Source organism: Rhinolophus hipposideros (assembly GCF_964194185.1).
Source record: "Rhinolophus hipposideros genome assembly, chromosome: 14".
NCBI classification, from domain to species: Eukaryota; Metazoa; Chordata; class Mammalia; order Chiroptera; family Rhinolophidae; genus Rhinolophus; species Rhinolophus hipposideros.
This window is the reverse complement of record NC_138060.1, coordinates 53,679,208-53,704,452: the sequence shown is the minus strand read 5'-3', so window position 1 is coordinate 53,704,452 and position 25,245 is coordinate 53,679,208. Positions and strand designations below refer to the sequence as shown.

At 45.3% G+C, this 25,245-nt stretch overlaps 1 protein-coding gene across 3 annotated transcripts in view; it reads right to left on the bottom strand.

Annotated features, from left to right (window-relative positions):
* ITGA9 (integrin subunit alpha 9) overlaps positions 1-25,245 on the bottom strand; it is a 299,963-nt gene that overhangs the window by 242,503 nt on the left and 32,215 nt on the right. For all 3 annotated transcript variants that reach the window (XM_081071751.1, XM_081071750.1, XM_081071749.1), the window contains exons 5-8: positions 16,200-16,267; positions 8,241-8,370; positions 5,513-5,598; positions 2,801-2,869 (exon numbers count right to left, since the gene is read on the bottom strand). In XM_081071751.1, coding sequence (XP_080927877.1) covers positions 2,801-2,869; positions 5,513-5,598; positions 8,241-8,370; positions 16,200-16,267 — 353 coding nt within the window. The remainder of the gene's footprint in view (positions 1-2,800; positions 2,870-5,512; positions 5,599-8,240; positions 8,371-16,199; positions 16,268-25,245) is intronic.

Genomic DNA, 25,245 nt, shown 5'->3' with positions numbered 1-25,245 from the left:
GTGACTCTGGACACAGAGTAAAGCTAAAGGCATCCTTTGAAAGCTCGGGGTCATGTCCTTTCCCTACGAAATAATGGATAAGTCAGAGGGACAAGGATTTCTCATGTCTTGTGGCAAAAAGCAGAATAAGATGTATAGAGTAATGGTCTATTTCAAAATCAGAGAAGTGATGGGGGTAAAGCTGGAAGACAGTGCAACATGAGGGCAAGAGTGAGTGACAGAATGAAGGAGCAACTCTAGAATGGTATGAGATAAGGACAAGAAGAGCCCCCAAAGAAAACGAAAAGCAGTATGGCTCTGGGGCTGGGAGGTGAAATGTCTGGGCTCTTTAACCCCCTCCTTTAGAAGCCATGACACATCTTGTCTTAAGGATATTCAAGCAGACAAGTAAGCTGGTCTCCTGGAACTCAATTTCATAAAGTCCAAGGAAGTTTGGACAAGTGGCTTCTCAAATGTTAACCTCTCATTTTACTCCCTCTCAAATGTACCCCTCAAAACCTGACCATGACCCAGTTATAGATGGGTGGCCAGGTAAGTTATCATCCAGACCAGGCTGTTTCTGAGAAGGAGCGAGAGCACAATCACAGACTGTTAATTACGCCAGGATGACAGACAAGAACGGGTCTCTCCAGGGTACAGGCCGTGGGGAGTGGAGTGGGGAACAGAGGAAGCAGGCAAGCAGGTACAGCTACCGATACACACGGAAATATTCCGAAATAAGGTGATGGGTATGTTTAAGCTCCACAAAGCACTTTTTAAAAAATAGTAGTTATGTGAGGTGATGGATGTGTTATTTCAGTGTGTGTGTGTGTGTGTGTGTGTGTGTGTGTGTGTGTGTACTGAGGGTTCCAAAAAAGTGCCAAAAAAAGTATACAAGTGGACACTTTGGTCAACGTTGCTCACGCTGTAGTTCGCCATAATCAGAAGTGTCTGGATGCTGATGGTAACCACTTAGAGCACCTCTTGTAATTGCAAAAGTCAAACGTGACTTGTATTCATGTTCTGTTATCAGTATATATTATTACAATTTTAACACAGTTTTCCTTTCTTAAAATGTGTATACATGTTTTTGGCATTCTCTGTATATATACCAATTATCAAATGATCATGCTATACACCTTAAACTTACACAATGTTATATGTAAATTATATACCCATAAATCGGGGGGAAGGGGGAAGAATCCTTTAATTTTATGCTTTCAAGCTCAGACACATTTGAAGGAGAGCAGAGGGGGTTTTCCTCAGTAGACATACTCACCTATTGATTATTTTTTGGAGAAAGATCTAAAATGTTAGGCTTAGCAGCATTCATACCCTACATGCTCTTTTGGATTTTTTTTTTCTTTTTAAATCACAAATGACATAGAGTTATACATTTTCTATCTTTAGGGGGGCTTAGCAAACCTTTTCTGCAGAATTGCCCATAGTCATTTTCCAGTGTTGCTGCTCTGGGGCTTGGAAATATTAAAATAACAGGCCAGCCCAGTTCTCAGGGGAACGCAGGGTTGTTCTCAGGGAAAACTTCACAAGTTTGGGAATGCATTTTTGTTGTTGTTGGAAACATGACAATTACATACTGAGTATACACATTAAGGTTGTTAAAACGGCAAAAAGTGAGTGGAATTTATGGAACTCAGAATAGGACTCACCATCCAAACCATATGTAACGATGCCAGCGCCACAGGTCTGTGGCCTGCGGTGCCACAGGTCTAACTGACAGCAGGAACTGAAGTGGGGCTGGGACACATGACCACCATGAAAGGAAACCATCTTAACACCACCCCCCCCTTTTCTCACGGTAGTGGTGAGATAAAATCATGTTCTGACATTCTCCTATCTCCTGTCATCTCCCTCCCACGTCCCAGGTGTCCCGAGCTTCTTCTTAGAGCTCACTAAGGCCTCTACCAAGACAAGCCTCTGAATGACCGATCTCATCTCCCAGCCTGAATTTGCGTCCCTTAGTGTGATTCACACTAAGCAACCCTGCTGATCTAAGCCACATAAGGTGTCCGTGGCTAATAAGCCCACGTTTATTAATCAAAGGAATCTCCAGCTGGCTGACTTTCAGACTATGGTGCAGTAATAATGGGAATTAAGATGAGAAATTTGCCCGAATTAGGATTGGGGAGAGGGTGAGGACAAGACCACATAGGCAGATAAACCTTGCCCGTGACTAATTTAACGGCAGCCTTCCCGAGCGATTTCTATTTCAGGATTCTACGGGCAAATGGGTGATTTTGTTTGCTTTGTCTTTGTGTGACAACAGTCCCCACGGCAATGATGGGGGGGGGGCGCTCAGGATGCAGGGAGGAGGGGGCAGCACTGCACTGGTGAGATAAGGAGCGTGAGAACCGCTGGTCTCTGTGCCGCCTTTGGAAGTTATCAGTTACATATCATGGGATTGCTACCTGTACTCAACTGTACGTGACCCCTCTGCAGATGTAGATGTGTCTGAATGAAACAAAGACGGACAGATGGAGAGGGACAGAGGCAGAGAGAAACAGCGTGCAGTAATTCTGAAGACAGCGTCTGAACTATGGACAACCTTTGAAAGCTCTGTGCTGGAACTTAGCCACGTACACACTCATGTGGCTGCATGTCTCCTCCGGCAAGCATGAATCCCTTGAATTCTCAGGTTACATGCTGTTGGGAAGGTTAAGGCACCAACAGGCACTAGAACCGCCATGTAAACGTAGGGCACAGATAGGGCCTTTAAATCAATTTTCGAAAAAGTAAAAACTGATTCCCACACGGTGACATCTCTCAAACAACAAAAAGACATTTACACCAAGAATCTCACCTTTTTACCTGATGCCTGAAAAATCTTAATTAAGGTGCCTGATCTCCGGTCAGCTCTAAAAATATAAACCTATGGAAAGAAAAAAAAAAAAATCCAGGTAAGATGGAAGCAATAACCAAAGATATTTACCATCATCACCCTGGGAATCCTATTTAAATGCCTGGCCAGGCACAGGGCAGGTGTGCTTACACTGGCGGACAATAGTGAAGTCGGTGTGGCTCTCATTTTTTCAACTCTGCGAAGAAAGAAAGTGTCCTTCCATCCTCAGGCAGAAATCAACTCCAATGCGCCTGAGACACGTCACTGATGGAAACCACGCACAATGAGACCCAAGGAGCTTCCAAATTACTACTATTCAACAATTCGACTCTTGGAGACAGTATTTTCTTCGTTGAAAAATATGTCCTGCATTCCTACTAGTTAGAGCTTTAGCAGGCATGTCAAGATAAGACAGAGCGAGGGAGGTATTTTAGACAAAGCCATTTTCCAAAGTGATACCACAGAACATTTGAGCCATGAAATCTGCGTGGGTAAATATGAGTTTAGTTTGGGAAAAGCCAGAGGTCAACATTAAACAAACTCCTTTACTGTGGGACTCTTCAGAGCCCTAATGTACATGTTTATACCCTGAATCTCCACCACAAAGAGGCTCATTCGTGTAGAACTTCCTAAATGACGGGACTCTGGAAGTTCTTTTCCAACTTGCATCTTATGGGAGGAGTGTCCCATGAGAATCAAGATAGGGGACCCTGCCATGGGGTAAGGAATCACCATCTTAGTGTGAATGCTTTTGTGCTCTGACACCAGAAACAACCACCCACCCAAATCCTGAAGGCCAGAGGTCCACGCTGGGGTCCTTGGGAATCAGGTGTGTACCAGAACCCACCCTCTGGGAATTTTGGAACAGTCAGCAATTTTGTCAATTATGACCGGTTAACCCAGAGCATTTCATGTGATCCAACTGAAAGCAGCATTTTCGTGCTCTTTTTGTTGTTATTGTTGACTGGGTCCAGGATTCTCTCTGTCTGGCTCTACTGTGTTTCCCCGAAAATAAGACCTAGCCAGACAATCAGCTCTAATGCGTCTTTTGGAGCAGAAATTAATGTAAGACTCAGTCTTATATTAATAGTAAAATATAATGTAAAATAAGACCGGGTCTTATATTCATTTTTGTTATAACTGATACATTTTGTTATAACTGATACAGTTATAAATCCTATTCTCATCTCAAGACTTGACAGGGCCTATGCAGTTATCACAACCATCTAAAGAGAAAACAGTGGAATTAGATCAAGTTTTCTGCAATTGGTAACAAAGGAAAGCTGCTCTCATCAGCGCTGAGGCACCCACATCTCTGTGAACTGGGAAATAAGCATTTTAACCAATGCTACAGAGATGGCTGGGCTCCCGCAGCTCCTCTCTGGGAAGACATTATCAATGTGGGGACAGCTCTGGGTGGTTCTTCTTCCCTCCACCATGTAGAGGAATGCATGTGACTCAGAAAGACCCATCATCTTTCTTGAAATCATCAGAGATCATCTGCATGCCTCCCCTTACTTAGTGCCCTGGGTTTTTATCTGGTTTCACTTTCAAAGAACCTTTCTCTGCACTATCAGTGTTAGTAAGGAGAAGGGCACATGCTTCTCCAGAAATGTGAGCAGTAGCTCCTAACTCCAGCCCAGGAGGATCCAGGAAAATGTTCCTCACGAACACATTGCAGCAGTCAAGCATAGTCAGCTGATCATACTAACATCCTGGCTAAAGGTCCCAATTAACAGTGGTCTCAGCCCATCTGGGCCTCTCCAGAATCCAGACCCCACTTCTCCAAGCCCCTGCACAAATGGCTAGGTCCACCTCATGGGCTCACATCCAAATATCATTCCTCTGTTCAGTGTTTCCTATCACAGAACCTACAGAGTTTATTAAACATGCAGATTCTGACTCATATGGATCTATTCAATCTGGACTTCCTGTACCCTGGAGCTAAAGGACCACCAAGCATAGTTCTCCATGATCCAGGCCTCACAGAGGCCATGATTCCAAAGGGATGCAGACAGCCCTAGATCCATGGGGTCTTCTCTGTACTTTGGGAAGATAATTCAGGGAAAGTGACCCACATATTTTCAGTCCAGCCTTTGGGCTGAACCAATCTTGGTTCTAAAACATTGGAAAAATACAGAATCTAGGCCCAAAGAAAAATAAATCCCCAAAGATATCTGGACTAGACCTGACTCTATTAAATCAAAGTCAAACTTGGAAAGGGTGAGAGTGGAAGATGTGAAGTTAGATAGCACTGGATACCGTTCCTCTGGAGATGCTGTGCTGTGTCTCTGTCTCTGTCTCTGTCTCTGTCTCTGTCTCTGTCTCTCTCTCTCTCTCTCTCTCTCACACACACACACACACACACACACACACACACACACACACACAGAGAGAGAGAGACAGAGAGTCAGCTGTGAAAAACATTCTCAGATGTAAATGTGCAGAGAATGGAGAGCTCTGGGAGTAGTATCCACACTCTGATTAAGTTTTCAAGGTCAACTCTCAAAAATGGTTGGAAAGAGACAGAGGGTCCCTCAATATGTCATCCCTTACCTGCCAGCTACCCAGCAGAATGTTCAGACCAAAGTGAGGTGACCAACCTCTATAACAGTGGCAGCGTGGTCCCCCCTTCTGTCTGAGCCCACGCTACCCACGGACTCTTCTCCTCACCTTTCCGATGCCTTCGTCCTGTGGGGCACCTCCCACCACATCGGTGGTGGACATGTGAGAGAAGTGGCCGGCGGTAACCGCATAGCCTGTAAGAGATGGGCAGCAACCAAGAATGGGGTTGAGAAAGAAGGGCAGGGAAGAAAACGTTCCTTCAGAGGAAAAAGTTTCTCAAGCACCCCTGTCTAGATAGTTACGATTCCGCTATTCTTGGAACATAAAGTACCGGGAACAAATGGCAGTTGTCAGTCTTCTCATGCTGGAATGGCTCATCTCCCATGACGACGTGTTCACAAGGAAAGAGTGGTTTCTGAGTGTCCTCTTTGGAACAGGTACTATGCTAAATATTCGGTATCTATTTTCTTCTTTTTGATACATTTTGAATTTTTGTACGGTTTGAATTTTCATACAGTAAAGTACACACATCTGAGGTGCAGAACTTAATGAATGTGTCCACATAGACATAACCATGCAATTAGCACCCAGAGTGATTCTAACCATAGAACCATAACCCAGAAGGTTCTCTGAGGCCCTTTCCCAGTCAATACCCCTCATAGTAGCCACTGTTCTGATTCCTATCACTATATATTAGGTTTGCCTGATCTAGAACTTCACTCAACACAATATCTGTGACATTCATCCGTGTTATTAAGTGTAGTAGTTCCTTTTTATTATTTATTAGTGTATCTTTTTGTCCTCCTGTTGCTAGGCATTTGGGTTGTTTCCGGTTTGCGGTTATTATGAATAAAGCTGCTATGAACATCCTTGCATGTGTCTTTGGATGCCATAGTCTCTTTTAAATCCCACAATTCGAGGACGAAGGTGTGATTCTTTCTTACAGATGTGGAAACTGGGTAACTAAATGTGACTAAGCAACATGTCCCAGATCACACGTCAAGATTCAAATCTAATCTGTGTCTAAATCCCCTGCTTTTAACTGTCATGCCAATCTCCCTCCTAAGAGCAGGCAGAAAGAAACTGACTATGGATGGATGGATGGGTGGGTGGATGGGGCAGATGTGTGGGTAAGGAATCCAGGTACAAAAGGAATCTAGAAAGAAAGGAAAGAGTTGTCGGAGCTTAATCTAAATGTGTCTTTCAGATGCTGAGGGCTTTGCTGGTAGTCTGAGAGCTCTCTCCTCCGGCTGGCAGAAACCCTGTCCAGGCTGCCATAGATTCCCCAAACCGTGTCATCACCCTCGAACCCTAATGCTGTGATCACAAGCTGTTTGGGTTTTGCGATGACACCATATTGGGATCAATTCTTATTTACCAAGTAGAAGCACCGTGGCTGATTTCTCTCAGACTGGAGGCTCACATTACCTAAGAATGCTAGGAGGGATTTCAAAGCCAGTGAGCCTTGCAATGGCTGCAGCGGATAAGGGCCTCTGTTTTGTATGTAGGGAGAACCCAACAACCCAAAGCCTAGACCCTAAAGCCCCCACCCAAACCAGGCTCTCTTCTGCCTTCTTTTCATTTTCTGACCTAATCAGCATATGCTGAGTCCCTACGCCATGCGCCAGGCACTATACTGAATCCTGGGAACGGGAAACAAATACCCCACCTTCAAGGTGCCCCCAGCCTAGTGAGGGGTCGGTGGTGTCTCCAATCAAACCCAGGGAAGGCAGGTAGGACTTTAGAAACTCTGGGCTCCAAAACCACAGGTTGAAACCCCTACTTTGCTATTTACGAATCATGTGACGCTGGCAATTACATAACTTCTTTGTACCTCAGTTTCGTTACCTATAAAATGTGGGTGATAATAACAGCTACCGCCCAAGGCTGTTTGAGAAATTAAAAGAATATGCAGCGCCTGGCACAGAAAAAGTGCTTAATAAATGACGGCATGAAGGTGAACACAAAGCAGCAACACCACAACGACTAAGTAAAAGTCTATGTTACTGGGCAAACAACTTGGCAGTTAGCAGGGGAATGGCAAGTCACCGACTCCTTACTGCCATCTTACAAGTGAATCTCTATGAAAATGGGGAAGGATCCCTGCCCCTACCACCACCATCACCAGATTTAAATTACATGTAATGTGTGTGAAAAAGCATTGTTTTCTCACTAGACCCTCCTAAAGTTAGCTTCATTCTCAGTCCAGAATTGTAGCAATTAGGGCATGAATTAAAGAAAAGCCATGTAAAATTGTCATGTACACAAGGAAAGAACGCCCATCTCTGTTCTTAAATAGGTCCCGTCTTGTCCCAGTATCGTTCTGGCCTGGTGGCTAACTGACCTTGTGTCTACCTTCTCTCTAGAAGATTAAATGGGCTGAGAAAATAAAAGTTTCTTAGCCTTTACTTAAACTTCAGCATTAGGCTGCCATCCGTCATGATCATTTCTGGTTCTTCTTATTTCTATTTGCATCCAGTTTTGGGACCAGGAAGCAGATACCTCACCCACTGGAGTGCCGTGGAAAACCAGGATTCTGTTGCAGTCACTTTGTATCTGATGATCTGAACTTGAGTAATTGCTAGACTAAGAAACTAAAATGACTTGCTTTCCTGGAAGGCCAATTAAATCACAGTTTTCATTCAGTCCCCTCCTTTGTTCTCCTCTGTGTCGGGGGCTAGGTGTTAGGGTACCCAGGTAAAAGTGTAACTCATTAGAACAACAGATGTAAAAGCCAACAAACTCTTTGTTCCACCAGTGAAGCAATAATTCATGAAGTTGGTGGCAACCACTCCCCTGCCCCCTTTCTTACCTGTCACCTCCCTGAGCTACTCACCCAGGTAAGTGTACCGCCTGTTCATGATCGCATCATCATTCAGTTTGAAGTAGGTGTTGTCTGTGAGGTTCAGCACTTTGACTGTCCCAGCCCAATAAAATGACCCTGGGGCGCCCATCACCACCAGCTCCTACCGAAGAGAAACCCAAAGGTAATCAGGGAAGGAAGCTGACGAGGGGAGCAGACAGGGAGAGGAGAACCACAATCAGAATAAGGAACTCACAAGTAAAGTAATGATACCTCACCAAGGACTTTCTTCAGCCGAAAAATTTAAAAGAAAAATTATCTCACCAGATTCCTTGGCATTATGCAATTAATTATACAGATGGGCTCATCAGGAATAAAGACCAAAATAACTGAGCGAGGTGACAGAACGAGCAACAAGCCAGATCTTTATCCTACCCAGAGATGAGACGGCACATATTCCTCACCGTTACAACCAGGACCAAGGAAATGGCAACAACATGACATTGTCCTACATCACAGAATGCCAGGGAACAAGGCTCATGAAAAGCCACCGCACAATCTCACCCAGCCTGGCCTCTGGCCCCGCCATCCAACAACCCCACCTGCCCGATCCAGAGCAAGAGGGAAACAGTGACCCAAATCAGCTTTGCAAAAACCACATACTAACACTCCCGGAAATCCCCTCGGGTCCTGTCAGAATGCTCAATCGGAACAGTTCTAAAGCTGGGTTTTCTGCTCCCTCTGACCCACTGCAAACTCAGAACAAAAACAGGAGAGCAGAGAGGCTCACTAAGGAAAGGACGTGGACTAGAAAGGGAAGAGACCACAGCCAGCAAGAGACAGCAACTACTAGTAAAAACAGACCCAGGAACACAAAGACACAGCTGTCTTCAGCATTTGGATGAGAGGCAAATGGGCCCACATCCTCAACAAGCCTGAGAGCATGTCTGTGCTACAGAACCATCTAATGACCAACACTGATGATAAATCTAGTGCTCAGAAATGATCCGGTTACCTTAGGAGGGCAGCATGGAGACCTGCGTGGGTCTTACCCACAAGAAGATGCATCATAACTGTGCTAACAAAAGTTGGAAATGACCAAGACGTCTAACAATAGGGATCCTAAATCACAGTACATCCGTTCAGCAGAATTCTATAGCAGTAAAAACACTGTGGAAGATCTAACAGTACTGAGTCACAAAGCGCTGTGGAGGTAAAAAGGATGTAGCAAACAATATGTACGATCAACTTTTATAAAAGAAAAAAAAAAGTATGCAGATAGACAGACAAAGACCAGAAAGATATGCCCCCAAAATGTGTGTGGATTTTTCCACTAGGTGACAGGATTACAAGAACCTTTTTGCTGTCTTTCTCTGTTTTATCCCTAAAGTGCGTTTCCGTGTTTTTGAAATTTCTAGAACAACAATTAAACATTGACAAGGAAGTCGTCTCAGAGGATGCAAAATGAGTGCCTGGGATGACATGGTACAGGCATTAAAATGGAGCACATGCTGTGTGGAGGCTGTGATGGAGAAGGGAGGTGTCCTTGGGTCCCTGGTGTCCTGACCGGGGCTTTGTTTCCTTCCTTCCCCGACAGGGAATTCCCTTCTTTTTGATGATCTATATTTTCTAAAGTATCTACACTGTAATAAAAAAATAATAAAAACTTTTTCTAACACAATCATTCATTTTTCATTGAACAGTATCTATTAAGCACCTACTATTACGTATGAAACCTTATATACTAGAGACACAGATAAAGCCTCTTTGTATGACATTCCCAGGGGAAGGCAACATGGAAATGTACAAAATAGTTTAGAAAAATTCTATCTTAAAGGGTTAGAATAAAGACAAAGTCGAGAGGAAACCCCTCAACTATACCAAACACCCAAAGGTGCGGGCCATCTGGGCTCATGGGAGTGATGGCCACAGTGAAGGTCACTTCTCACAAACTCCCTTTGTCATTAAAGTCCCCACACACTGTTCCATGTCAGAAACATCCTTCCAGGCGGCCCCTCTCTGCAGAGCTGGCCTCACCACGGCCGGAAGAGCTGGTTTTCTACAAGTCCCTAGAAAAGGGACTTGTAGATCCTGCCACAAGGATTCTGAGTTTCTGGTGACAATTCATGAAGCCACACTGAATTCCCAGGGAGCAAATGTCTGAGAAAGTCAGAAACATTTGAAAAAGAAAAGAAAATTAGAGAGACAGAGAACAGAGCATGCGGGCAGGAGAGCAAGGCAATGCTCTGACCATCACACATTCCGGGGTCAGTTTGGGAAAGTAGCTGAACAAAGAGGAGGGTCTGAGCACAGATGGAAGGGAAGCCACCAGGTTCCTGCCTGGATGCTTGACTCTTGATCATTCAGGAAGGTGTGGGCAAGGAACACTTCATTTGAAGGTTCTGAGACCCTATCCACCTCCAAGGAAGCTGTGGATGATAAGCTGGGTACTCTCAGAGGGAGCTCACGATGTTATAAAAATATGTAACTTTCTACACTCAGGACTCATCACTGGGAAAACATGGGTGGTTCATTCGTTCATCCATTCATTCCCCCTATGCTCATCTGTTCTGTGTAAGGGACTGTGCTAGTCCTAGAAAGGGTGTAAGAGAGACAGTGGTCAGTTCATCCATCGAAGGAGAGAGACTTTCTTTGGACTGGGGCTCAGAAAGGAATCCTAATATCAGTGTCCTAATACAAAGGGCACCAAAGAACATAATGAACAATATTATCCCAGTACCAGCTGTGTCCACGGCGTAGCACTTTCTCCACCAGCTGTTCTTCTCAAGCCAAAGCTTTGAGTATCACCACAGGCCTGTAAAGCCTTTGGGACACTAGGCAGCAAATGCGTTCTTTTCCAATGATTTAGATTAATCCAGGATAAAAACTGAGAAATGCATGTGTAACATATGCCTGTCTGCCCTCTCTCAAAACATTACAAGAAGGATAAGACCTTTCCTCGAAAACCTTTAAAACTAACAATCCTTTATTCCCCTCCTCTCCTTTTAGTGTTGATGCCCCATCTCCCTTCAAACTGGATAAACTGAGGCCTTGGGGCTGGGAGCAGGGGGAAGGGGCAGGAAAGCAGCATCCTCCCCCCGGAACTCCCTCATATTTAGTGTTTTCCATTCATTAGGACTGACCCCTGTGCCCTCTTGGCCCTGTCCACCAGTGCCAGGAAAGTGTGACCAATGCTTTGCTCCCCACTACCCAGGAAGAGCCGATGCGAATGTCACACATAGAAACACAAGCTTCTCCATGAGCCAAAGGCTGCCACCACCTCAATCAGTGTGTGGAATCCCATCAATAAACAGTGAGGGCCTTTATTAGCAGCAACTCCCGAGGTACAGGGGCATCTGGGGGTACTGAGAGGAGCCGTGGGCTTTTCCCTGCACACCACAAGTTGGCATGAACGGGAGGGTAGTGGAATGCTCAGGGTCCACCTCAGAAATCTGTGCCAAACAGCCTTGACCCTGAATGTCTCCAGGCTTCCACAGAGGGCTCCATGGCTGGCGGGGTTGGTCCATGTCTTTTCTTGCTGCTTAGAAGCATACCTATCACCGCTATTCTCCTAGGCTACAAATTCAAAGTTCCCAGGAAATTCCCCCTTGTGCTTAGTGACTGGTAAAACCCACATGGTATCCATAACTCAAACAGCTTTGATAACCCCAGGGTCACCGACCTCCAGGTCAAGCAGGCACTTTGGGCCAGAGTATTTCAGGTCAACATGGCCATGTCCGGAAGGCCACAGAAGCACGTCCAGCTTCGGAGGCAGCTGCCCATCCCGTGCAAAGACAGCCCAGCTCCCAGCAAAGGCAGGCCCAAGTGACGAGGTCAGCAGGAGGGCAGAGGAAAAGAGCAGCACTGCTTGACCCCTTCGACCACATTTCCTGCTCAGCCTCCAACAGCTGAAGTTCCAGAAATGAGGGAGGCAGGGAGTTCAAAGACCTCCTGTTTCGGGAGGCCACAAGCTTGGGAACTGAAGCAGAGGCCAAAGCCCAGAGTGGCCAGGAGACAGTGTGGCTGGGTCAGAGGGCTGAGCCTCCCAATCCTGCTACCCCCACCCCCACCACTCCCTGTACTGCTGTTTCCTCCCAGCCCAGCCAACACGTGCTGAGGCACTGTGCTTCCCTCAGGCTCTAGAGCCCCGAGCCTGGAGTTTTAACAGGTCCTCTGGTTTCTCAGTCACCTCGAGCTTGCACAGCCACCTGGGGCTTCCCTCTGCACCCCTGCCCCTCCCACTCCTTCTCCCAAACCCTCCTTCACCCAGCCCCAATGCCCTCATCTTCTCTGACTTTCCAGCTGGTGAGACAACAATGACACCCCCTCCCCAGGAACGCTTTCTCTCCCTTAGTTCTCCATCAACATCTCTGATGAGTTCTCATTTCTGCAATGAGTCTACTTGTTCTCCCATCATCTAAAGGAGACATTCTTCCCTGAGCTCCATGCTAAGCACACCCAGTCCCTCAGAGTTACTAGCTTTGGACAAATCTAAGTTTCTAACTCAGGCTGGGTTCCGGTCCCTGTATCCAAATATCTTCTAAAAACATCTACAAGGGGCCAGTTAGCTCAGTTGGTTAGAGCAAGGTGCTAATAACACCAAGGTGGCCAGTTCAATCCCCACAATCCCCATTGTGAGCTGCGCCCTCCTTAAAATAAATGAATGAATGAATAACATCTACAAGTGTCCTGTGCCATCACCTCACACTGCACCTATCCAAAGCAGACCCATCAGTTTACCTCTCCCAGAGATCCTTCTTTGGGCAGCCCCCTTTCCACCAGCACCACCATTCTCCAAAACCCTGGCTCAAACCATCCTTTCTCTCCCCACAGTGCTCTGGCCACCCAGCCCACTGATACTACCTTCATATTCTCCAACTCTCCTCATCATTTTCGTTTCTGAAGTGTCTCCCTAGCCGGCCCTGTTACTTTGGGGCTGGACGACATCACAGCCCTCTCCCTGGCCTCCCTCCCTCCCACTTCCAAACCCCGGGCACACCCAGCCCACACAGCTTTTCTTATAGCACTGCCATCCACCATGTCATCACTTCCTGTTGCTATTGGGTTGAGTCTTACTTTACTAGACCTTACCGGAAGAGTGACAGCCATAGAAGTTATACAATCTCAATGCTTACTGAGATGGAAGAAGCAGCATGGTATTTCAAACCACTGGGGACAGCAGAAACTGTGTGTTTAGCACACCAGTATCAGAACAACAAACTACACATCTGGGAAAACAATGGAGTTTGTTTCCACCGTATAATGTTTGCAAAAATAAATCCAAGATGGATTAAAGAGATTCACCTTGTTTTAATCATAAAAGTGCTAGGAGAAAATACAGGTGGGCATTCATAGTCTAAGGATGGGAATGACATTCGTAAGAGAGAGGTCTAGAATCTAGTACGAAAAGAAGGATCGATTTGACCAAGTATGAATATTCAATGCCAGTACGGTAAACACAGCATGAGCAAACTTAAAAAGGAAAGACCAATGAGAAAAATTTGTAAGACACATGAGATAAGAGATTAGTGTTGAAAATACAAGTTCCTAAAAGATGAGTAAAACAACAATGATTCAAAAAAAAAAAAGCAAATTGGACTAAGCACATAAACAGGCAACTTCCAGGAAAACAAATACAAAAGGGCCAATATTTGAAAAAGATACTAAACTGAACTAATAATAAGGCAAAGGGACATTAAAACAGAATGAGATCTTTTCTTAATGACAGAAATTTTAACTGTTAGCGAGAGAATGTAGGGACAGACAATGACATACAACTGGGAGGAATGTCAACTGGTAAACATTTCTGGAGTGCCGTTTGCCGACATGTGCCAAAATTCAAATTGTGGAGAGCTTTGACCCAGCAATTCCTCCACCACGCATCTCATCTGAAGACACGTGCACTGCGCACAAGTGCCACATGTCGGGGCTTCCAGGACAATGACGCCAGTAAGAGTCGGGCATGTTTCAGCCAAAAGTCAGTCTGGCTGGAGGCGGTAAGTAGGGTGTGGCCAGGGAACAGGGGAGACTGAAGAGGTAGGAAGGCCCAGGAGGCCGTGTGGAACAGCCTGGATTTTAGTATAAGTGTGATGAGAAGACACGGGAAGGTCCTGAGCAAAGAAGCACCCCAATATTTTTCTTGTTTCTAAAAGTTCGTTATGGCTGCTGTGTGGAAAGAGTCTGTAGGTGAGGCTGGAAGCAGAAAATCAAGAGGTTCAGCAGTGGGCCAGGAGCAAGATAACTGTGGCTTAGGTTTGTAGGGTGGCCGTGGAGAGAAATGGATGTCTTTGTGATAGGTTTTGAGGGCACCGGAGATGAGACTTGCTGATGGCGTGGATGTAGGAGAGTAAAAGAAGAATCTTTTTCATTGTTGGCCTGAATAGCTAGGATGATGGGTGGTGCCATTCGCAAGGCTGAGCATGGAACTCTGTGGAGTGTAGAGTAGACTGTCATAAAAGCGACAGTGAATGGACAGCGTAAGAATTACTGAGAGTCAGGGGTGAGGACTTGAGAGGGAAGGGTCTCGTATTTATTGGTTTGAGAATGAAGGGCAATAACATGCCTGGGTTTTCTACCTTTTGCATGTTGCTTTCCGGATTAGACACTAAGTTGCTAAGTGTCTGTTTTCTCCTTGAATTTAAATAGCAATTTTGGAAGGTAAGGTGGACAGTTTTGCACTTGACCAGAAAGACAGTTCTTCAGAAAGTGTTGGCAGCCAGTGGGTGGTCAGGGGCTTTTTGCCCCCTTAAAGTCACGTGCCCTCCTGCAGCGCTCAGTTGTCCTATAGTGAGTGAAGGAGAGCTGACAGCAAAGTCACATCCCTGGGCCAGGACACAGAGTTTGGATGCTAGTCTACCATGGAATGGGAAGCCCTGGAGACGGAGTCAGAATGACAGGGTTTGATTTTGAAAGATTCCTCAGGCTGATGTGCAGGAAATAGAGTGGGGGTTGAGAGGTACAGACCGAGGTGATAAAAATGCTCTGAAACCAGAGGTGACAGTGGCACAGCTTTGTAAATATGCTAAGTGCCACTTCAAGATGGTTAAAGTGGTGACTTTTATGTCGTCTGCATTTTACCATGCGGAAGAAAGGAAGGAAAGAAGGAAGGAAGGAAGGAAGGAAGGAAGGAAGGAAGGAAGGAAGGAAGGAAGGAAGGAAGGAAGGAAAAAAGGAAGGAAGGAAAGAAAGAAGGAAGGAAGACCAATGCGGGGCCAATGTACTTGGCAATGATGGTGGTTTCTGGAAGGCTGCAGGTGATATTGGAGGTGACGTTGGTGGTACTTAAAGCTGTCATATTGGGATATGTTTTGAAAGTTAAAACAACAGGACTGCAGATGAATTCAAAGTATAAAGCACTTTTTGTTTGCCTGAGCCTCTTGATGGCTCATGGTGCCACTTCCAGGGCCAAACATGGGACTTTGCACATGGCAGGCAAACATTAAAATGTTTGAGACATGAGGAGTTGATATGAAGTGTAAACTTAGAGTGGGTAAGAATTACGTTAAGAAAACTGTCCCTAAAAATGTACCACCAGCCGAGGGTCATGGTAGGACTGCACAGGCATGTAAGCACGCAAGTCTATGGGAAAGGGATGGTTGGAGAAGGGGAAGGATAGGAGGCGATACCCAGATGCTTGATATACCCACACGTCTGCCAACAGTAAGACACAAACTTGACTGAGCGCTCTCTCACTAGCACCCCCTTTAATCTGTTCTTTCCATGCATCTCAGAGTCAAGCGGACTCCTAAAGAAATGGTCCAAACAGGCGTATCCTTCAAATGAGCCAGCCCCCACCCCACCAGTGGTCTCTGGCTAACAGGGGCCCCCACCAGTTTCAATAACTTTGCCTGGATGTGAGGGCCGGAATCTACTCATTCACAGCTCAAGTATGTGAGGACATCAAAAGACCAAAATCGGGGCTACCTAAATCAGAACCAGCAATGAAATGAACACCCCCAAGAGAACAGAAATGCCCAAATAGCTGACACCCACCTCGGTGAAGAAGCCTGCTATCCCAGCCTGGCAGGAGCCATGTTCCGCTCCGTACTTCTTCTTATATTCTAGAAGGGGAGGGAAGGAAAGAGAACAAACCACAGCCTTGTCAGTGTGTGCCAGTCGTGTGTGGGGCAGCAGAGTGCACTGACCACTTCCCCGAGTGCTGCTGCGGGCTGGGCCCCAGGACACCCTCCAGACTTGGGCGTGGAAGGAAAGTCTCTGGAATCCACCAGACCGCAAAAATCCAGGCTCTGATGCCATCAGGTAGCGAGGCTGCCAAGTGTCCCCTCCAAACCCCACCCCAGGACTTCTTCTACACATGTGGGCAAAGAGGAGCAGCAGCCATAATTAAATGGGAGGTTGGTGACAATTACTTCATTCAGTTCAGAAAGGACAGAGAACCCCAGTAGGAAGAAGGAGTTGAAAACATGACCCAGAAATGGAAGGATGTAGCCCTCCCAGTGTGGAGTCCCCTGGAAGACAACCAAGCCTCCCAAAAGACACTCATACAGCTGGAGGGAATATGCTTTCTACCATCCAACTGGAAACCAAATGAGAGCCTAAGGGATTCTGGAAAAGGGGGCTCCGCAGCCCAGCGCCTGCACACGGTTACACAGTCACTGATGGCGTATGGTGACACTACACCCTGACACCTCTGTCTTTCTTGTTCCGCACAAGGAAAAGGGGAGGATCTCTCCAGGTCAAAAGAAAACAAATGGATAAGCTCTTTCCCCCACCACTCCATTCCCTCAGTTCCCAACACTCCACCCTGACCAAGGGGGCATTCTATTGCTGCTGTTTTATTTTTAAGTTGGCAAGGAAGATGGTGTCCCAGGCACTGTGTTAGCTGTGTCTACTCTCACCATTTTATTGGTCCCTCATCCCTGGGAGCTCATATTGCCATTTGTTAACATGTAAAACTCCTGAGGCTCAGAGAGGTTCAATGAACTGTCCAAGGTCACACAGCTAGCAAATGGCAAAGCCAGGGTTCTACTCCAACTTCAGCAGACTCAGACATTCACATTCTTTCACCTCTGGCCTATCACACGAAGGTTTGCAAAGTGAGTGATTACACAAAACCCAGGAAGTGACCTGCCAACTGAAATAATTATGTGGGTAAAGACGTGGAGATGGAGAGATATTCAACTCAGGTGACTCAAATTAATTACCTGTGAAACTTACACCACTAGACACTGGCTCACAGGTGCCCTCTGGGCACCTTCAGGCTGGGGCTACCCAGCAAAATAACCCAGGGACACTCACGTCACCCCGTGGGCTCTTGGCAAGTCTCTCCCTTGGGCTCTTGGCAGTCTCTGGTACCATTAAAAGTAGCACACTTAATTTTGAAACTTTTATACTTAAATACACAATATACTTAAATTTGAAACAAAATAAATAACACAAAAGAACAATGAAGCCATGATTGCAACACAGGGCCACTTCCTGCCGCTAAGAGTGTCTACTGGAGGAGAAAAGGGAAAAGGGCCCTGGGGAAACATCCAGAGTAATTCAGTTTCTAACAACACTCACCACAGAGCCTGGTAACATTTTCCAGTAAGTGGCCATTAACCGACTGCTAAATTACAACGGAATGTCAATTGAGTTACTCCTCTTCCATGGAGGGCTAAAGCGGTTCCTCCAGCCTCGTCCTGTTATTACCAGGAGAACTCACAGGCCTGCCAGAAAGCAACCCAGTGGCGAACGGAAGTTGCTTGTTCTCTGCAAAATCTTGCACCAGGGCTGGGAGGCGACTTGTGCAAAGCCATAAATAAACCCTGCATCAAACTGTATGATGGCATGAAACAATAAAAATTAATAATAAACACTACATCATACAGCACAACGGCAAGAAGGATCAAAACGTCCCAACCTGAACAGTGATATTAAATCTAGAAGGTCTGGAAAAAGCACATCTACTCCACCGACTCTAGGGGTAAACAGCCAATTGGAACTCTCAAACAAATGAAACACAGAAAGGAAATTCAGACCCCACAAGCTGAACGAAACTACACGGTAGGACACACCAGTTTAGCCTCACAAATTTACGACATGAATGGGACTTACATGAGAATCTTTCATGTTTTAAAGAAGAAACATGTCTCAAGAGCTCCGTGACAGGGACTCAAAAACAGTAGATAAGAAAACTTGAGTGTCTTTCTCCATCTCATTCCCAAACTGCGTTAGTGAGCTCTATGCCAGGAGCAGGGCCTAGGGTTTCTGAGGTGGCCACAGCCATTTTGGGAGTTGGCCCCAAGCTAAAGGCCAGCAAGGTGAAGTCCCTCTACCAGCACCCCTGCCTCAGCCAGCACCCAGGCACGGTGACAGGCCAGCCCCCGTCTTCCCAAGCAGGGACTGATTGGAGGTCTGAGGACCAAGGACACATAGAAAGCAGGTACCATCCTACTGGCTTTCACATTTCTGAAACCCCAGGGTCTATAGCTGCCTTCTCAGGGTGCTCCAGAACAAGGAGGGGGGCTGTGGGGCTTCTGACTAGTACCCAGAACCCGTAATTCCCAATTAGAGGACAGGCCATGTTCCAACCTCCCAGAATCCTCTGTGGCTCTGCAATTAACCCCTGAACTTGGAATAGGATCCAGTCCTAATGCAGCCACCCTTACCCCATCCCACCACACACCCATTGGGGTGGAGACAGTTACGGTAACTCTAGTCGAGGAAGGCTCAGCTGGTGTTCCTGGATTAGACAGGTTCACATTCCCAGCCTTCCAGAGCCTTCCAGACCTCTCCTCAGCTTCTCTGTCCAGGTGACTTTGCAGGTACAGGTAAATGAACCCCTCTCCGCCATCACAAAATGTGTTTGTCTCACAGTCTATTCAACACAAAGATGAGTTCCTTCACCTCAGAGTCCCATCACCAGCCCTGTGCCAGGGACCTGACTATGCTAGTGATGTGTGCTGAGGGAAGGTGTGCACACTCGCTGCTCTGTGCAAGGACCCAAGGCCCACGCACATCCCTCCTGACCGACACTAAGTACCTGAACTATCCAACCTGCTTCGCTTTGGACCTTTGTCCCGTGATCTTCTAGCCCTGCTTTCTCTCTTCCAACCTAGCAGGCTCTCTGACCTCAACAGCAGCCCTGCTTGAAAAGATGTGTTCTGGGTATCAGGCAGCCCTGGTTCTCCACCTGGTACCTCCACTAACCCCAGAGGACTGAGGATGGTGGCGAGCGTGATCATAGCAGGGCCAGGATCCACAGCATGGATTTTTCTGGGCTTTCCAAGCCTTGATTGCTGAATCTACGTGGGGCAATTCCATCTGCTGTTGGGACTCGGGAAGAGCATTCAGGTCCAGTTCTTCGACCCCAGTCCACCCCCTGGCATGCGCCTTCACTGACTGTCCTCAAAAACCCAAGAGGAACCTGCTGAGCCACGGATGGTTCCACCCGCCTGGAAGACAGCGGCCCATGAAGTTACGTGCCTATGTCCAAGTCTAGCCAAGAGCTCCTCTCAAAGCCAAACCCCTCTAAAGAACTGATGTGAGCAGCCTTCACAGAAGACTCCAAAGCTTCTCCTGATCAATCACTTCTTGAGATGCAGCATCACTGTACAAATGTGGCCGCCCAAAGCGCAGGTTCTGTGCCCCAAGCCAGCCCAGCCTGCTCCTTTTCAGTTAAAAAAAAAAAAACAAAATCACAGTGTGCTGGCCTCCTGGATACTCAATACACCTCAGTAAGTGAGAAGTGCTCTAAGGAAGCAGTTTGTGAGGTGAACAAGGTAAACTGATACCTCAGGGGGCTGTGGTGACCACGAGGGCCCAGCCTGGGCGATGGGGGCTTTCCCAGGAGACACACCAGCCCCTGGACCACTGCCCACTTCAGGTGATTTTACTCTTTTGAGTGTTATTTCTGGGAGTGAAAGACACCACCGTTATTTTAACCTCCTTTTTTATTTTACAAAACGATATAAAAAGAGAAACTTCAGGTTTCTTGCTACTCTACTTTCCACATGTCCACATACAGACCTAGGATATGGATATGTAGACCTACCTACCTACCATACCCGTAGCCTAAAACACTTGATTTTGCTTGCCTAGACCTGAGAGGAAAGTGTCTCCCACAGAACTATGAGCAGGGTAGTGGGTGTGGGGACAAGGGGCTGCCCTGGACACAGCATCCCCAAGAAATACCCCTCCCCACATCCCACACCCTCCCTCCATTGAGAAATCCAGGAAGTGCAGGGTGGCAGGATCAGGGGTGGGACATTCAGTCTCTGGTGTTTCCAGAAAAAATTTTTCCTGCACACGTACAAAGGCTGTGGGCCCCGCAGTGGGTTGCTCCTGGGCACGTCCACTCAGTCTCCAAATGTCCCCAGGACATGGCCAGGCAGAAAGAAAGCTGCAACATGCTAGTTCCCTCCCTCTCGGCTGCAGAACAAAACGTTTATCCACCTCGAAGCAGCAAGGGACCATCAGGCATGGCGTGACAGCAGCTCACGGATGCTGTTAATAAACCTAAGGCTATTAAATTCGGGGGAACTTAATCTGGGAAGCAAAAGACGTGGTGGAAAGAGAGGACTTAGAAGACAATTGGAGGATCTGGGAACAGGTTGGAAAGCTCTGTCTTTCTGCTGAGACTGACTGAATTACTGGGCCTACGTCATGTGCTTTGATTCATTAAGTTGTACGGATCCTCTTCCTAAAAATGGTAGCATTTTCCTTGGTTTGGCTTCTGGTTTTATTAAACCCTGTCTAAACAGAAGGCAATTCCGAGAGGAAAAAAATACCAGTTTCCAAATGTTCACAATCCACAAGTCTACGCTTGGAGCTTAAACTAATGAATTTTAATTCATTCAAGAATGAAATTGGGTGGGGTCACTTCCTGCACTCTTCCCAGACGCCGGTGGGATTAAAACCAACCCCTGGAAAGATCAAAATTTATGTACAGCGTAACATATGTCCTTTCTACTAATCTCTCTTCCTATTACTCATTTGAGAACGTTTCATCTTTCAAAGCTAGTCTTTTTAACACATCAATTTTTAAATTATTTTTCCATAGTTCCTTAGCTTAGCCATGAAATAAAATATCACATCAAAAAAAAACAGCTTTCCAGTCTTCAATTATTTGATTTTTTTGCTCAATTTCTGAGTGAATACTAAATAACCAATAAGTAAAGAATTTCGAGGACAAATTCAGGCAGATAGCAATTAATAAAAGGACATTTAAACATACAAAACTGAAAAGAGGACAAAACTACCCTCGGTTATCAGGGACCACAACCTGAATGGAACAAAAAAATTATCTAAATAGCTAGATTAGAGAGGAAGGGAGAACATATTTTCAAGATGATTGACAGTTAAGCTCTGGTGAGCATTAAATGCACTCTGCAATAAAGGTAGAACCTTACAATTAAGAGAGAGAAAGAGGCTTTCACAGGGGAAATGATCTTTAGAGAATGTCTATAATTCTAATCCTATCCACTCATTTGACAGATGAAGACACTTGCTCAGAGAGAGCAAGGGGTTTATTTAAAGCCACAAGCAGGACTCTTCTAACCTGCTTCTGCAACACCACCCTGCGTCACAGAGCACACTTCCAGGGATAACATTCTTATCCTTTAAAACAAAAGTGTTTGTCATTGATGGATGAATGGATAAACACAACTTGGTGTATGCATTCAATGGAATATTACTCAGCCTTAAAAAGGAAGGAAATTCTGACACATGCTTCACATGGATGACCCCTGACGACATCATGTTAAGTGAAATAAGCCAGACACAAAAGGACAAATACTGTATGATTCCACTTATGTGAGGTGTCTAAAGTCATCAAATTCATTGAGACAGAAAGTAAAATGGCAGTTGCCGGGGGCTGGAGGGAGGGGGAATGGGGAGTTAGTGTTGAATGGGACAGAGTTTCAGTTGGGGACAACGTTCCGGAGATTGACCGTGGTGGCTGCACAATACGAATGTACGCAATACCACAGAATTGCACTTAAAATTGGTTAAAATGGTGAGTTTTATGTTAAGTATTTCTTACAACAGTAAAAAAAAAAGTTTAATGTTTTGTAATCCTTAAAGAGCTCCTTCCACCAGAATCTAATAACATATTTTGCCAACTCCCTACTTCAGAAGCAGAAAGTAGCAAATTTACAGGCACATAAAAATATACCTACATTCAACTTACTGTGTGTTTTGGACTGAATGTTTGTGTATCACCAAAATTCATATGTAGAAAGCATGCTCCCCAACCCAAGGTGATGGTATTAGGAGGTGGGGCCTGGGGACGTAATTAAGATTAGGTGAGGTCAGAAGGGCAGAGCCCCCATAAATGGGATCTGTGCCTTTGTAAGAGTCCTGAGGGCTTGCTTCTCTCTGCTCTCCACCATGTGAGGACACAGAGAGAAGATGGCCATCTATGAACCAGGAAGGAGCCCTCACCAGACACCAAATCGTCCGGGACCTTGATCTTGGACTTCCCAGCCTCCAGAGCTGTGAGAAATAAATGTTTGTTAAGTCACCTATGTACTTAAGTACAATCTGTGGTACTTTTGTTATGCAGCCCAAATTAACCAAGACACTATACACTATGTTATCTTTTGTCCCTCCAAAAAAAAAAAGTGGCCCTGAACATGGGGCAGTCACATTTCAATGAGAACCCCAGCTCAAAACCAAGTAGAATTTACTCTGTGACCAAAGCTCAAGACTTATGAAATCACCATCACTAAAACATGGACAGGTAAGTCACTGTTCGGATATTAAAACCAAATGCTTAGAGTAAGGAAATATCCAGAGCATAGAACAGATCAGCCTCCCAGCAAAATTTTATTAGGTAAGGGGCCATATCTGCCCTCTGCACCTGCTGGGACTTGTCTATAGTTTGTGTCTACAATGGCAAAACTGCAACGTGACTTGAAAAGCCTATCATGTAGTGCCATAAATATTCATAAAATAATGACATTAAAACATAGATTTTTTTCTCTGTGATGGGCCAGAGGACCCCGGTAATCACAAAGAAAACCAATATCCCAACAGAATAGGAAGTACAATGAAACTAACTGTGAACTTAAAAGCCAGCAACCCTTCCTCTGCTTAATAAGCCTGTGACCTTCATCAACCTCCCTGAGGCTTTGTTTTCTCATCTGCACAGTGGGGTAAGAATACTTACCCTAAAATGATGTGATTACTCAGTAAGATTGTAAAGGTTAGGTACCCATTATAACCTCTGCCACCCAGTAGCTGCTCAATGTCAGGTGAATCTGAATCTGTCAGTTTCTTTGAGAGGAACAAAACCTAAGATACTCATCGCACAGATGTGAAATTTTAGAAGAGGAGATTCATAAAATTTGGACATCTGTAAGGAAAATACAGAAGATGCAGTTTAAGCAGTCAATAACTCCACACAACATATGGAAACATGTTTGAAGTACAGAATAGATTTGTGCCAAAGATAAACAATTCTTGGCACCAAAGGAAAAGCTTGATGGGGAGTCCTGAGCTCGGGGACCCCTGAGTTCGAGGAGCCACTGCCAGAAACCTGGTCTCCTCTAGCCCTGGCTGTCCCCTCCAGCCACCCTCCTTCTCTCCCCTACAAGGTCCCTCTCCGCCTTAACTGGCCCTAATACAGAACTGTGTCTGCTTTTTAAAAATTTGCTCTATTTACTTAAATGAGATAATGTTTATGAAAGCTCTTTGGAAACCAGAAAATCCTATGTAAATGTAGAGTTCTTTTATTTAATAAAATTTATGGGGCTTGTTCTTGAATTTTTAAATAGATCTACTTAGCCTTTTATGGTTCTCTCCAAAACAAAACACAACAAAACAAAACCTCAATTGCTTTTCATTTATAAATGGCTCTTGATTGATTTTTATCCCCTGTGGAGAAACAGCCTCCAACATTGGGGGTGGGGGGGGGAGGGTGGAAGTCTTCACATTTGAATGGGTGATCTACTTCCTTCTCTAGAAATGATCACTGTCTTTGGAGATGTAAAAGCTTTTAGGAATAAAAAGCCAGCCACCCCTTGGTAATAAAGAAAGTGGTACAGAAATCTTTGGAAGCAATGGGACCATTTTAAAGCATAGTAAAATTTGATAAATTCAGAACCCAACAATTCCAAACTTGAGAACATTGGCAAGAGTTAAACTTTAGCTCATCTACAAAAGAGGAGGGCTTAACTAGCAAATCAATTGTGCAAACATGGTCTTCAAAGTATTTAAGAAATGATCTTTTCAACACGTCTTAACATCACTTTATTAACACCCAGCTTTCTACCCTACATTATCTATCCATTAAAGTTAGATCGGCCAGATACCTTCTGAGAACATTTAAGAATACTATTACGGTCCTTTAAAGTTAGTCAGAAAACTCATATTTATTGAGTATTCACTCTGAGCTAGGAACTGCGTGTTAAGCACATTATATACCTCTTAGGTAGGGATTAATCTCCCGTTTTACAAATGAGGGCATTGAGGCTCAAGGGGTTCGTCCAAAGTCACCCAGTCAGAACACAGAAGCTATGGGTTAAATCATAGGAATAAATGAGTGCTAAAGCCAGATCGGAAGTTAGGTCTAATATACAATGGCACCCTCGTTGCATTTCTTTGTCAGTGTTTTATCTGGAACACTTTTTGTTAATTTAGCTGAGCTGCTCCCAAATTGTTCCATATTAGTGAGGTTATTCTGTCACAATAAGAAGATAACTTGTTTACAGCCTCACTCTGGCCAAACTCTGGCTTCTTGTCTCGATAGGCTCAAGGGCAAAGGATGAGAGAAATGTCTGTGCCTGATTTTATCAATGCACTGACAACTTTTGGGAGTCCTAAAATATCATGACTTGGCTGATAGTAACGAATGTTTTATAGTTCTTGCTCTTTAATTTACAAAGTTTTCCCCATATGTCATCCCGCGGCACCTCTCGTTTTCCCACACGTTCTGATAAAACCAAACAACATATGGTAGTAATGATACTGTCCTCCTATCAGACATAAACGAAATGGTTTGACTTAAGGGTATATGCTCCACTGGTTTATTTTACTTTGTGTCCTAAATTCATTTTTGTTTCCCATTCCTTCTCCATTTCCCAGTTCCAAA